This window comes from Ahaetulla prasina, chromosome 7 (genome assembly GCF_028640845.1).
Source record: "Ahaetulla prasina isolate Xishuangbanna chromosome 7, ASM2864084v1, whole genome shotgun sequence".
Lineage (NCBI taxonomy): Eukaryota > Metazoa > Chordata > Lepidosauria > Squamata > Colubridae > Ahaetulla > Ahaetulla prasina.
Window position 1 is genome coordinate 48900351 of NC_080545.1, and position 15196 is coordinate 48915546.

General features: G+C 38.4%; 1 protein-coding gene across 7 annotated transcripts in view; it reads left to right on the top strand.

Annotated features, from left to right (window-relative positions):
* The window catches only part of RAP1B (RAP1B, member of RAS oncogene family), a 47945-nt gene that overhangs the window by 20156 nt on the left and 12593 nt on the right, over positions 1-15196 (top strand). For 4 of the 7 annotated variants that reach the window (XM_058190079.1, XM_058190080.1, XM_058190081.1 and 1 more), the window contains 2 exons: positions 3050-3133; positions 14276-14332. In XM_058190079.1, coding sequence (XP_058046062.1) covers positions 3077-3133; positions 14276-14332 — 114 coding nt within the window. In that variant the 5' untranslated portion in view covers positions 3050-3076. Of the gene's footprint in view, positions 1-3049; positions 3134-13799; positions 13869-14275; positions 14333-15196 lie in introns of all 7 variants that reach the window. The other 3 variants (XM_058190076.1, XM_058190077.1, XM_058190078.1) reach the window with 1 other exon arrangement.

Sequence of the window (15196 nt, forward strand, 5' to 3'; positions counted from 1 at the left end):
CCTTTAAAATTTGCTCTTTTTAATTGTTGTTTTAAACTGTATATATCTTTGTTTTTACTTTGGCTGTACACCGCCCTGAGTCCTTCGGGAGAAGGGCGGTATAAAAATTTAATAAAATAAAATAAATAAATAAATAAAATAAATACCTTTTTTGTAAGAGGAATGAAGATTTTGGGTGGGTGGGGTTTTTTCAGTTATCTTTATGAAATCACACCTATACTATCTAACACTTAATATATCTGAATAGAATTCTTTTCACACAAACTTTACTTACTGAATCTAATGGCTTGTTACTAGAATATATGTGGCTTGTTTTGGCACTCAGTACAAAATGATCAGATCTAGGATATTCCAATGGAATATTAGTGTTCTGTATTAAAGCAGAACTTGAAACTTTTAAAATGTTCTACCATGAGATCTTTGTTTCCTCATTTCTTGTCAATATAAATGGTAGTTCACTGTGAGTGCTATGTACAACTCAGCACACATAAAATTGATTACTAAAATTATTTAAAACAAAGCAATGTAAGAAGTAAACGCATCAGTGTTTGCAGAAACAGCCACAAAATTCTGAGTCCAGCAAAAGAGCAACAGGAATTTAAGGAGACATTTCAATGCAGTGTACAAAATATATACAGTGGTGCTTAAAAGTTTATATATATATATATATATATATATATATATATATATATATATATATATATATATATATATATATATATATATATATATATATAATTTTCAATATTTGTGCATAAATATGACCTAAAACATGATCTGTTCTGCACACAAATCCTTAAAACTAGATAAAGAGAACCCAATTAAATGAGTCAAAAACATTGTATCTGTTCATTTATTTAATGAGGGAAATGATCCAAAATTGCATAGTTTGTGGTAAAAGTATATGAGCCTCTGGGATTATTATTTTCCTATGTTTAATGTAGTCCTTAATCTCACAATCTCTGCTCTTTCGGACAGTCTCCTGGCCAGAATTTGCTTCAGGGGTGTCTAGTTCATCATGAATCCTTATGGAAGCCAATAGTGCTCCTTAATCTCTGAACGTGTGTTTTATTGATTCTTCTGCCTCTCTTTAACTATCTTTAGCCAAAGACAAGTATGATGGATCTTCCCAAGGTTTTATTTATAAAAGCACTTTCCAAGTTTCCATGGTTAACAAAAATTAAGATATGATTGCAGGACATCAAAATGGTTTAAATGTTTATTTAATAAACTTTTTTTAAAAAAATGATTTTAAAATACAGACTTAGATGATGGTATTACTCTGCAATGAGAGTGGAAGATTTTAACTTTGGGATAATTTCCACACCCCTACGTGCTTCTAAGAATCTTTGCATTCTAGATATTATCTAGATCTAGTTATACTTTTTCTCCACTGGTTATTTGCAGGAGAAAAATAGTGAGCATTATAAAGAGCAACGAGCACTTTTACTGCCCACTTTTCCAGGCTTATATGATTGGAAGGAGGCAAAAGCAAGCTTAGAATTGACATAGCAACATTCTGAGCCACTGGCCAACTCTCTCTCTGGGGTAGAGAGATAGTGGAAAGCTTTTTGAATTTCTATTCTCTAGCTCTCAACTGGAGCTTAGTTCATTTTAAACTCATCTCTTTATTTTGTTCGCTCCCCACTACTACCACCAAGCTATTGTTTTTGGAGAACTACTGTGGAATGAATAGACTCCTTTACATATTTTTTCCAATATTCTATTGGGTTGGAAGGAATAAAAAATCTGTGTATGTAAATAAGCACGGTAATGAACATATATTCTATACTTCATGATAATATGATATTTTTTATATTTATGTAAGTCTAAACATATGGTGGAATCACAAGTGATTGTGATTTTTGTGAAGTTTATCTGAGTCCTCTTTCAACTTGTCACTCTTTATTTTTCTTATCACACAACTGTTTTTATACAATGCTGTTCTGTTGCTCACTTAAGCAGTTATAACAGTTTTCCTGCCACTTACTAGAATAGCTTTCGGTATTTGAGTTTTAGAAGTCAATTAATTTTGAAATACTGTGATTTTTTTCAAATGTTTGAATAAACAATAAGCTAAAATAAAAGGCAGACATGAATTCCAATATGATTACTTTAATTTTGTTTAGGTCATTCAAGCTGAGGTAAATTAAGAAAAACCTTAGCATATATGGACATTACTTTGACCCATTAATATAGTATGCTGGAAATAAAAAGATATTTCATCATAGTATTTCATCATAACTGATTTTTCTGTTGACAGCGCAATATCCTATGAGAATAAAATGATTACTATGAATCCAATTGCTAGTAACCATATGTAGATGAAGCAAAATATTAACAAGCAATTTTCCCGGATTATATATATGCATACATTTTGACTGATTAATGTCAATGGATTAATGTCAATGTGCAATATGCAGTTTTAAAATGTGAAAAGTCTAATTCATTCTTCCCTTGTTTAATAAGATTAACAGATAGCAGGTGACTCGACCCCAGAGTTATTATTTACTGTATTAACATTTTGGAAAATTAGTCTATTTTCAGGAATTATCTAAAACAATCCATAACATTAATTTACGGTGTGTAAATGCGCACATAAATACACTAGTACTAAAATATTTAGTTTTTTTAATAGTATGGCTAAAGAAACATGTACCTTTTATGTGTTGCATTGCTTAAGTGGTAGTTTAAATATATATTCTAATTATTACAAAACTGATTAATAGTTTACTAAACCAGTATTTGACCAGTGTTTCTGTGAGGGGTTGATTTTGCATCTCCTTGCTCTTCAGTGCATCTCACTCAAGAGCTGCTATCTCAGAGAGGGTAGCAGTTAGCAATGATATATGTATATCATGCATCTTCACAGCAAACCTTAAAAATATAGTGAGTATGTTGCATGAGTACAGCCAATGTCTTTTCCAATTGTATTCCTAAGAATTATCTCCAGTGTTCAGCTTGTACAGTAAAATAGTTTTTCCCCCCAGATTTGACTTGCCTTTAACTTGACACATGTATATTTGCAACCTATTTCTTTGTATTGCAGGTTTTAAGGTGATTTAAGATTTACATCATGCGTGAATATAAACTAGTAGTTCTTGGTTCGGGAGGTGTTGGGAAGTCTGCGTTGGTAAGTAGTATTCACATCTATCTTATTGATTTATAAGCATAGGAAATTAAATGTTGCATCTACAGTTCAGGGTGGCTAAACTTTAGATGACTTCTATGCAGAAGAATATTGTATTCTATTGTGAAATTCAATTTCTAGAATCAAATTGATTTTTAGAAAATATAACAACAAGCGAAGTGAAGATATGTGGGAATAACCTTGGCAGACAGGAGAAAGAACTGGATAACAGTCAGTTAAAAGGCAACATAGTCCAGAGAAGCCATGCGGGCATAGAAGATGTCTCAAAAGGGAACCTTTCTAGAATTTTGGACTGTAAAGGCAGGGAGAAGAGATGTATGGTACTTTCAGACCATGATCTTACAGTAAAGTTAAAGTTAATTCTTGTTGGTATGCTTCTTGTTTGGATTACCTTGCAAGTCTGACAGCAAAGTGATCTAAAATACTTTTATTCTTACATTTAGTGTTGAAACAACTCAAGTATTGTTAGCAAGGGAATATAGGAATTCTTAAGTTCCTTCCAAGCAAATGGAAAATTTGAAGGCTTCAGAAGCTTGCCACTTGTTTAGAACGCAAACAATTAAAAGTTTTTTCCTCAAACTTGATTTAGATCTTTGACAACCCTAGAATGATACTATAAATAAATGGCTATAAGTACTTTATTCGTATGAGCATGCACATAGTAAAATCAAGTGAAAGGGGTGCTGGGGCCCTCTTTTGGTACACGTATTCTTTGTCAAACTCCATATTAATTGGAAATGCCTATTTATCTTGCATTTTAAAAATCCAGTCATCTGAGCTACTGCAAGCATTTATTAGTTAGTAATACTTCCTAAAAATCAGATCTTTGGAAGAATTTAATCTGATCTAAAGGCAGAGTAGAGATTCCGTTTTGTTTATTTAAAAAAGGTTTTATTTTAACATTCTTATCCAATAACATATCCAATAACATATTTAATGTACCATCATATACAATTAATCGGACCTGCCCGGTCACCACCCCCTTCCTTTGACTGTATGACTATAACTTGTTGCTGGCAATCCTTATGATTTATATTGATATATTGATCATCAATTGTGTTGTAAATGTTGTACCTTGATGAACGTATCTTTTCTTTTATGTACACTGAGAGCATATGCACCAAGACAAATTCCTTGTGTGTCCAATCACACTTGGCCAATAAAATTCTATTCTATTCTATTCTATTCTTTAACTCTCTTCCCTTCTCTACCTTCTTCTACTTTCCACAACCATCCTCCCCCTCTCTTATCTACATCCTCTCCTCCTTCCTCCCTACTCCTTTCTTCTCCTTCTTCTATCCCTCTTCCTTCCTTTCCTCTTCCTCCTCTTCTCTTTCCTACCTCCTTCTCTCTTCTACTTCCTTCTTTCCCATCATTCTGAAGTGGTAGCCAGGCAGCTCCGATCTTACATTAATTATACATCTTCAATCATCTTTGTACATTAACTATCAATCCATTTTCTACCCTCATCCTTCCCCTTCCTCCCCCCACTCCCCGGGACTTCCGAGAACCGAATACAGGGTATAAAACTAACAACTAACAACAAAAATTAAAATATAGCACAAATCATAATCCATAATCACTCCTTAAAACCTCCACTCCCCTTCCAGAGACAAAGAAGATGCTTTTCTTCCAATCCATTATATATCAGACCATTCCACTTCTAGAGTTCTCAGAAATTTCCGATTGAGTTAGTGTTTGTTCTTGAATAAAGTACATAGTTTTTAATATCCAACCTTCATCAGTCAGTATCAAAACAACGTTCCATCTTCCAATATTCACCAAGGGTTCTTCTAAAATGTCTTTCTTCCTTAAGCAGTCTCTCAAGAATAGTTCATATTTCCAACTTAATTTCTTTAATTTTTCTGTCCAACCTTCAAGGGTAAACAATAGTCCATCTTTTCACATCTTTAACATTTATATACAACAAATAATATTACAAATATCCAATATATCAATTGTAATAATTAAAATCTTCACTTTACCTTACTTATATCAAATAACATTATTAAAATTACACCTATAACTTATCCAAAATATATCTATTATAACAATTACATTCTAATTAGCCATATAACAACATTACATCCATCTCTTAAATATAATATTTAATCCAAATTCCTAAATTTTACTATCTATCCTCCAAAGTTAAACAATATTCCATCTTCCTATTCCTTTATACCTCAAATATATCAAATAGTACCCCTAAAATTACACATTTATATCCAAAATAAATCATTTACAAAAATTAACCATAATCATATATAATAGAGTTAAACATTCTCCCTCTCCTTCTTCTGTCTTACATTTTCCACCATCTATTCACCATTCAACTTAACATCTATTAATAAAGAATTCCCAATCTTTAATACATTAGTGTAAAAATCTCGTGCTTTACAAATTGTATTGAGAAAATACTTTCTTCCTTTATAATTCACTGTTAAACCAGCTGGAACCTCCCATCTAAAATATATCTGATGTTTCTTAAACTCATCCACTAAAAAGGCAAATTCTTTTCTCTTTCTTAACATTTTAGGAGGAATTTCCTTCATCATTATTATATCTTGTCCTAATATTTGAAATTTATTTTTATAAAATGCTTGCAAAATTCCATACCTAATCTTCTTATTTGTAAAATAAATAACCACATCTCTCGGTAAACACTTCTGCCTTGCCCACCAAGAATTAACACGATAAATTTTTTCAATATTAACTTCAAAATCTTCTGGTTCCACTCCCTCTATCTGAGCAAAGGCCTGAATAAAAACTCTTTCAAATTTTCTTCCTTACACTCTTTTAATCCTCTCACCCTTATAGCATATTCCATTAATTTATATTGTAATATAACCCTTTCTTCATCTGCCTTATCAACCTTAACCTGAATATCATCTATTTTATTTTCTAAATTCAGATTAATTTGAACTTCATCTATTTTCCTTTGCAAATCTAAATTAATTTGGTTAAATTCATCCAGTCTTTCTTCTGTCTGTGTACTAGATAACAATAATGGGGTAATTGATTCCTTTAATTTTTTCATCTCCCTCCTCTGCTCTTCCACCAAATCTTTAAAATCCAGTATTTCTTTCTCCATTTCATTAAATTTTTGATCTATTTCTGAAAGATGAGCCTCCATAAGCTCCTGTAAAAAATTCCTTAGACTTTCTTTAATATCCTCTCTCAATTTCCGTACCTGAAGTGAAGAAATTTCCAATATTTTAGAAGTGGTTAAATCTCTTTGCTTAAAGGGCATTTTTAAACTAAATAATACCAAGAAGAAGAAAAAAAAAGGAATAAAAAGAAAAAAAAATTCAATAAACTTTTCTTCTTAAACACTGTAAGAAAAAGATAATTAAAAAAAAGAAGAGATTTTTTTAAAAAAGAATTCCATTTAAAAAAATATATCTTGTTATATTCTTCTTAAAGGTTCCACGCCAGCAATTGTAATCAGCATTTCCTTAGCTTTCGCTTATCTTGGCTTTCACTTTCAAGACACAAAACGCCATCTTTCATCATCTCCACTCTTGAATACGAATACCTTCTCTGTCAGGGAGTTAAAATCATCTTACAATCAAATGCCAGCCCTCCTGTTTTCGGCTCGTTCCGTGTTGGCAATCTATCAATAATCCTTTTCAGTCACGGAGATGGACGCTGCATTTTGTTCTGCATTTGCAGAAGCGTTCTGGATTCTGGAGCTTTTTTCGAGCTACAGAAGGAGCATTCCCAACAAACCACCAGAAATCATTCTGGGGCTTTCCTTGGGGGCTCTACTTCAGCCCGAATGCTCACCTCCCCCTCTTTGCCCGAGGGCAGAGATTTACGAGCTGTTGACACCAGATTAACGCTGTCTAAACAGCTCTACAGAATCACACAGAACTGGCGGACTGAGATAGCCCGTCATTAACGAAGCAGAGCCACCCGGAAGTCGAGATTCCGTTTTGTTGGTGGTTAATGCATCGGGAAAGAAACTGGGTGGTCATGAGTTTTAGTCCCATTTTAGGCATAAGCCAATAGAGTGACCTTGGACCAATGACACACACACACACCCCCCCCAAGGAAGCAGACAGTGGCAAACCACTTCCAAAATCTTGCTAAGAAAAGTGCAGGACTATCCAGGCAGTCAGTTGAAGTAAAAAAAACCAAAAAAAAACCCCTTGGAGATATGCAACAAAGAGTGAAACTATAGCATTTAATTCAGAGAACTTGCGTTCCTTCTGGTGAGGGTGGTCCTATTTGTACGGTAAGTGTGAGGGGCAGATATGGCGGAAGTGAGGGCTCGCATTGTTTTTTGGGGGGGCGCGCTCGATGTTTGAAGGCGATCGGGCGCCCCGATCCCTCAGACTTCTCCCGTTCCCTGGATGGTCAAGACCCTCAGAGCCTGGGCCTCCAGCTGATGTTGTGCAACACACGGTCCGTGGTTAACAAGGCCCCCCTAATATATGATCTTATCCAGGGGGGTTCCGCGGACCTTATGGGCGTTACGGAAACCTGGTTGGGCACAGAAGGGGGCGTGCCCCTTGTTGAAATGTGCCCACCGGGTTTCCGAGCATTCCATCAGCTGAGGGCCCAGGGTAGGGGTGGGGGGGTGGCGGTTGTCATTAAGGAGAGTCTAGAGCCGAGGGAGACCACTGTACCTCAGATTGCCGGCTGTGAATCCCTCTTTGTGAGGTGGGGTCATAGGTGTCAGATGGGCTTGTTTGTCACGTACCTGGCTCCTTGCTGCGTGACAGCAGCCCTGCCCGAGCTCCTGGAGGTACTTGCTGGAGTGGCAGTTGAGACCCCCAGACTTATGGTCATGGGGGACTTTAACTTGCCATCGACTGGCATGTCATCAACAGCAGCTCGGGAGTTCATGGCTTCCATGACGGCCTTGGACCTGACTCAAGTAGTTGATGGCCCTACTCACATTGGGGGAGGCACGCTGGACCTGATTTTTATCTCTGGTCAGTGGTTGAAGGATCTGGACTTGAGGGATTTAGTCACTGAACCTTTGTCATGGTCAGATCACTCCCTCCTTCGCCTGGACTTTCTGCAGGGAAAGTCCAATACGTTGGTTCCGTCCCAGGCGCCTGATGGACCCGGAGAGGTTCCGGACGGAGCTTGGGCCGTTTCCTGAGGGTCTGGCTCACAGCACGGCTGAGGAACTAGTCACGGCTTGGGAACTGGCCGCGACTGGGGCTTTAGACCGTGTCGTGCCTTTGCGGCCTCTGACCCGGGGTAGGTCTCAACTCCTTGGTTCTCCGAGGAGCTGAGGGAGATGAAACGTCGGAGAAGACGCCTAGAGAGTTCTTGGAGGTCCAGTCGTTCGGAGGCTGATCGGACACTAGTTAGGTCATATAATAGGACCTACCTAGTGGCATTGAGGGAAGCGAGACGTTGTTACGTCTCCTCCCTCATTGTGTCGGCAGATAACCGCCCGGCCGCCCTGTTTCGGGTGACTCGCTCTCTCCTTCAACAAGGGGAGTGGGATGACCCGTTACAGGGACGTGCCGAGGAGTTTAGTGGTTATCTATACGATAAAATCGTTCAGCTTCGGGATGGTCTGGATCAAAATTGGGTGGATCCAGGTGAGATGTCGGAGAGCTGTCTTGTTGAGATTGTTTGGGATGAGTCTGACCCTGTGGCTCCCGAGGACATGGACAGGTTACTGAGGAGGTTGAATGCCACCACATGTTTACTGGACCCGTGCCCCTCCTGGTTGGTACTGGCCACGCAGGAGGCGACACGAGGCTGGCTCCAGGGGATTACAAATGCTTCTTTGTTGTAGGGGATCTTTCTGGCCGCCTTGAAAGAGGCGGTGGTGAGACCTCTCCTCAAGAAGCCTTCCCTGGACCCAGCTGTATTAGGTAATTATCGTCCGGTCTCCAACCTTCGCTTCACGGCGAAGGTTGTAGAGAGTGTGGTGGCATGTCAATTACCCCAGTACCTGGATGAAACTGTCTATCTAGACCCGTTCCAGTCCGGCTTTCGGCCTGGATACAGCACTGAGACGGCTTTGGTCGCATTGGTTGATGATCTCTGGAGGGCCAGGGATAGGGGTTATTCCTCTCCCTTGGTCCTATTAGACCTCTCAGTGGCTTTTGATACCATCAACCATGGTATCTTGCTGCACCGGTTGGAGGGATTGGGAGTGGGAGGCACCGTTTATCGGTGGTTCTCCTCCTATCTCTCTGATCGGTCACAGACGGTGTTGATGGGAGGGCAGAGGTCGACCCCGAGGCACCTCACTTATGGGGTACCGCAGGGGTCGATTCTCTCGCCCCTCCTGTTCAACATCTATATGAAGCCGCTGGGTGAGATCATCAGTGGTTTCGGTGTGAGGTACCAACTGTACGCTGATGATACTCAGCTGTACTTTTCCACATCGGGCCACCCCAACGAAGCTATCGAAGTGCTGTCCCGGTGTCTGGAGGCCGTACAGGTCTGGATGGGGAGAAACAGGCTCAAGCTCAATCCCTCCAAGACAGAGTGGCTGTGGATGCCGGCACCCCGGTACAGTCAGCTGCAGCCACAGCTGACTGTTGGGGGCGAGTCATTGGCCCCAATGGAGAGGGTGCGCAACTTGGGCGTTCTCCTGGATGGACGGCTGTCTTTTGAAGACCATTTGACGGCCGTCTCCAGGAGAGCTTTTTACCAGGTTCGCTTGGTTCGCCAGTTGCGCCCCTTTCTAGACCGGGATGCCCTATGCACAGTCACTCATGCTCCTGTGACATCTCATCTGGATTACTGCAATGCTCTCTACATGGGGCTCCCCTTGAAGAGCACCTGGAGGCTCCAGTTGGTCCAGAATACGACTGTGCAGGTGATAGAGGGAGCCCCTCGTAGCTCCCATGTGACACCTCTTCTGCGCAGACTGCACTGGCTACCTGTGTCCTTTCGGGTGCGCTTCAAGATTTTGGTAACTATCTTTAAAGCGCTCCATGGCATAGGGCCGGGTTACCTACGGGACCGTCTGCTGCCACCGATTGCCTCCCACCGACCCGTGCCCTCTCACAGGGAGGGACTCCTCAGGGTGCCGTCAGCCAGGCAGTGCCGACTGGCGACACCCAGGGGAAGGATTTTTTCTGTGGGGGCTCCCACCCTCTGGAACAAACTTCCCCCAGGACTTCGCCAACTTCCTGACCTTCGAACCTTTCGCCGCGAGCTTAAGACACATCTATTTATTTGCGCAGGACTGGACTAGAATTTTAAATTTTAAATTTGGTTTTAACAGGGTTTTATTATTTTTATCGCAATTTTTTAATATTCGGCCTTATTTAATAAGTTTTTTAATTGGTGTTTTATTTTGTATTTATATGTATGTTTTTATTAGGCTGTAAACCACCCTGAGTCCCTTGGGAGATAGGGCAGTATAAAAATGCGATTAAATAAATAAATAAATAAATAAACTTTTTAAAAGTATCTTCTATAGAGTGAAAGAAAACTTACTGTCTGAGGTTGATGAAAGAAGAAAGACCAATATTAGCTTTGTAAATTTAAAGATTACTTATTTTAAAAAGCAAACAACACAAAGAACTTTGGCTATTGATGATGGATTCTCTTAGGCGTATAAAGGCACCTTGTTGCATTGTTTAATTAGTTTGGAAGGTTACCTTAGATTGCAAGGTGCTGATGAAGTCAGTGGAAATCTGGTAATCTATTATGTGTTGCAAAATGGGGTTTTAATATTTCACAATGTACAGTCATTTGATGTTGCAGAAAATTAAAACTGTCTTGCTTGGCATTGTAAATTTGGGGCTCAGTAGTGGTTGAAGGAAAGGAGTGTATGCAGAAACTTAAAATGTCCTAGACTAAAGCAATGCGAGTTACATTGTCTGAATGCGGTTAGAGTGCCGTACTATAGGCTACTTCTGCTGATCACCGGCTACCAGCAGTTTGGCAGATCGAATCTCACCAGGCTCAAGGTTGACTTAGCCTTCCATCCTTCTGAGGTCGGTAAAATGAGAACCCAGATTGTTGGGGGAAATATGCTGACATGTAAACCGCTTAGAGAGGGCTGTAAAAGCATTATGAAGCGGTATATAAGTCTAAGTGCTATTGCAGGTAGTCCTTCCTTAATGTCACTAATTGGGACCAGAATTTCCATTGCTAAGTTGTAAGGTTGATAGGCAAAATATAACTGCACACATAGTGATGGCAGCTTTGTTAGTCTTACTTGTGGAACTACACCCACATTATTTTTAGGCAAGGACCTCGTGCTTCTCCTGCCTTATGCAGAAGACCTGGTATGGCCAGCAGCTTTCTCATGAAACACCAAGCTGGGCTTGCCTTATCAGCATTGGGAAGAAGGTGATAGTGAAAGTTGGTGGAAGCAAGGTGGCAGAGGGTAGAGGTGGGCAGGGAGAACAAAAAGAGTAAAGATGGGAGGAGATAGGTGGGTGGGGGAGTTGAAGCATATTACTGCAATTGTAGATGAAGGCGGGTTACCAAATGCCCAAATTTTGATCCCATGACTGGGGGCACTGCAGTAGCCATAACTTTGAGGACTTGTCGTAAGTACCATTTTTTCAATGCTGTCATTCAGTCAATGAATGATCATTAAGAAACAAATGTCTATAAATTGGTTACAGAAGGTCTATATGCCCCCTTTAAAATGCCATGTTTGTGAGATGTAAAAATGTCAGACCAATTTAAACCACTTCAGATTTTTTTCAGCTTTTATTTAGTTAAAAAACAAACTATAATCTTTTAGTGGGGAAATAACAATAAAAAAACAATAATGTGATTGTCTAAGAGTGCCCACCCATAAACTAATGATTTGTTGAAGTACCTTTTGATTCTATGACAACATTCAGTTTTTTGAAGTAGGAGCCTATGAGCAGAGCACATCTTGCCTTGGGAATCTTTGCAAAAGCACTCTAAATCTGTCAAGGGCATTTCCTGTGCACAGCTCTCTTCAGGTCACCCCACAGATTTTCAGTTGGATTCAGATCCAGTCTCTGGCTGAACCATTCCAAAACAATGATCTTCTAATGAAACCATTTTTTTGTTGATTTGAAGGTATGCTTTGGGTCATCGTGTTGAAAGGAGAAATTAGCATTTTAGCAGAGGTCTGAAAACAGTGTCAAAATTCACTGATATTTGACACTGTTCATAATTCCTTTCACCTTGACTAATAAAGCCTCAGTTCCAGCTGAAGAAAAGCAGACCCAAAGCATAATGCTGCCACTAACGTACTTCCCTGTGGTATACTTTTGGTGATGTGTAGTCTTGTTTTTGCAGCAAACATATTTTTTGCAATTAATGACCAAAAAGTTCAATCTTGGTCTCATCAAACCATAACACACTTTCCCACATTGTTTCGTCAGACTTGATGTAGATTTTGTAAAATGTAGCCAGGCTTGGATGTTTTTCTTTGTAAGAAAAGGCTTCCATCATGCCACTCTATCCCACACCCCAGACACCTGAAGAATACAGGAGATAGTTGTCATGTAGTATATAACCAGAAATCCCTGCAACTATTTCAATGTTGATGTAGGCGTCTTGGCAACCTCGGAGACCAGTTTTCTTCTAGTTTTTAGAGGAACATCCAGTTCTTGATAATGTCACTGTTGTGCCATATTTTCTCCACTTGTTAATGATTGTCTTCATTGTGTTCCATGCTATATCCAATGCCCTGGAAAAAAAATGTGTACCCTTCTCCTGACTGATACCTTCCAATAATGAGATCCCTTTGATGTTTTGTAAGTTCTTTGCAGACCATGGCTTTTGCTGTAAATGCCACTACAGTAGCTGAACTTTATATGGGCTTGATCACAGTCACTTTAATTGATGACAAATGTGTACTGAGTACTATTTAACATCAGTTTGAATGTGATTGGTTAATTCTGAACACGAGAGTGTGCACACTTATGCAACTACGTTATTGTATGTTTTTGATTCGTATTTTAACCCCTAAAAGAATTCAGTTTATTTTTCAATTGAAATTGTACAGCTTAAAAGTTACATGAAAGGTGGAAAAAATTCTGAAGTGATTTATCTTGGTCAGATTTTTTTACATCTCAAAAACCTGGCATTTTTACAGGGGCATATAGATCTTCTATCTTCTACTCCTTGTTTAATGACAATTCTTTGACCGAAGTTATGACAGCTTTGAATAAATGGTGGCTTTAACAGGAGGTCCACCGTGTCATAGTGAACAATTGTAAAACTGAATGTACAAACAACTGCAACACTAGAAATTCACTGACTTAGAAGTGGGGGGGGGGGTAAAAGCATAAATGACATAATTGAAATTCTGAATTTTCTTTTCACTTACTTAAATATTAACATTTGCTTAGATTTTCTTCCTTTTTTACAATGCTTGAATAAAGAATTCAGTTTCAGTATCTTTTTGAATATGTTAATTTTATAATTTGTAGGTATGTGAAGTTTGGTATTCCCTGAATTTTAAATAGAAATGTGATTATAATATAGGTGATTTTAGCAGGACAAATTATTTAAAGCTGAGGAGTCCTTTGAATCATTGCTTATAATTCAGTCTGAGTTTAAATTAGTGACATAGTGTTCCAAGTCAACTGCTTAAAACAACTGACAGTAACTTAGGGCTTTATTTGTCCTGAATTTTTTATGAAGTTTCCTGTCTTTGAGGTATTGTTAAAGAAATTTCAAACAAACTCTGTGTATCTGTACACACTGCCTTTTATTATAGACTGTACAGTTCGTTCAAGGAATATTTGTTGAAAAATATGACCCAACGATAGAAGATTCCTACAGAAAGGTATGTGCGGTTTTTTTAAAAATTATAAATTTACTTAAGAAAAATAGTCTTAGCACTTAAAAGAAGTAAGCATGATGGAGTAATAAAGAATTCAAAGGCTTTTGATTGAAAGAATTGGGTGTAAAGAAATGGGAGTTCAAGAAAAACTAGGAAATTGCTATTAGAAATTCATAATGCTGGACAAACTATAAGAAAAGAGAAGAATAAGAGAATCTGCAACAGGAGGAATGAACTTGTTTACAGTAGCAGTAATTTTGCTGTCGTATTATATAAACCTTTACACTTTTAACCGTTTGCCAACTTCTTTGAACATGCCAAGAGCAAACCTCCATGCATTGTGGATATATTTAATAAAGGCAAGCAACTATTTATGCTTCAGTAAAAATTTGCTTCTGTTCTTTTGACAGCAAGTTGAAGTAGACGCACAACAATGTATGCTTGAAATCCTAGACACAGCGGGAACGGTATGTAAAAGGATGCTACTGTACAACTTTATGAAAGAAAATGGGAGACTTTCATAATAAGATTTGCCACTATTTCTGATTTCAGATAGCATGTAACTTAAGAAAACAAACATTATTTTTATCCCTGTTATTTAGTTAGAAGCATACAAACAACATTCCTGGAAAATAAGACTAATTTCAGAAGGAAAGAGAAAATGTGAGGTGTAAGCTATAGCAAATTATATTTTCAGTTTAGAAAGATGATTGGCATGTAAAACTTCAGTTGCACTAGTGTTTTGATACTTGGTATCCATTTAAAGAGTTCAGATATTACATAGAATGTTAGTATTTGATTACTATCCTTTGCATCAGTCATGTTTCCCAGACTGGTCCAAGGAATTGGAGAAATCCTTGGTACAACTGGCAACAGCTTAATATATTATTTGTATATTCCTGGATACACATAAGTGTTATCTATGTACAGTATAGCAATGATGTTAAATTTGGTATTGTTTCTATCTAGTTAGGCAACTGGAGTTCATTTAATGTCATTTCATCATTTTATAATACATTCTTAAGAAATAATTATCTTTGAAGAAAAAGCATTCAAAAGTTGAATGATTTGAAAGAAAGGCCATGTGCAGTTTGTACAAGGGGTAGGTGCAGTCTCAGGAAGAAGGCCTGCTGCAGCCAGCGGGTGACTCACAAAGAGCCAGGCCGCAGTGAAGGTCATTTGGGATATCTGGGACTTTGCACTACAGTGCTAGACTGGGGCTTCCTGAGGCAATTGCAGCTTTGTATCGTGCTGCTAGGGTTTCCTAGGATGGCCGTGCATCATGCTAAGGACCTGAGCTGGGACTTTATAGGGCAGCTGCAGCTTTGCCC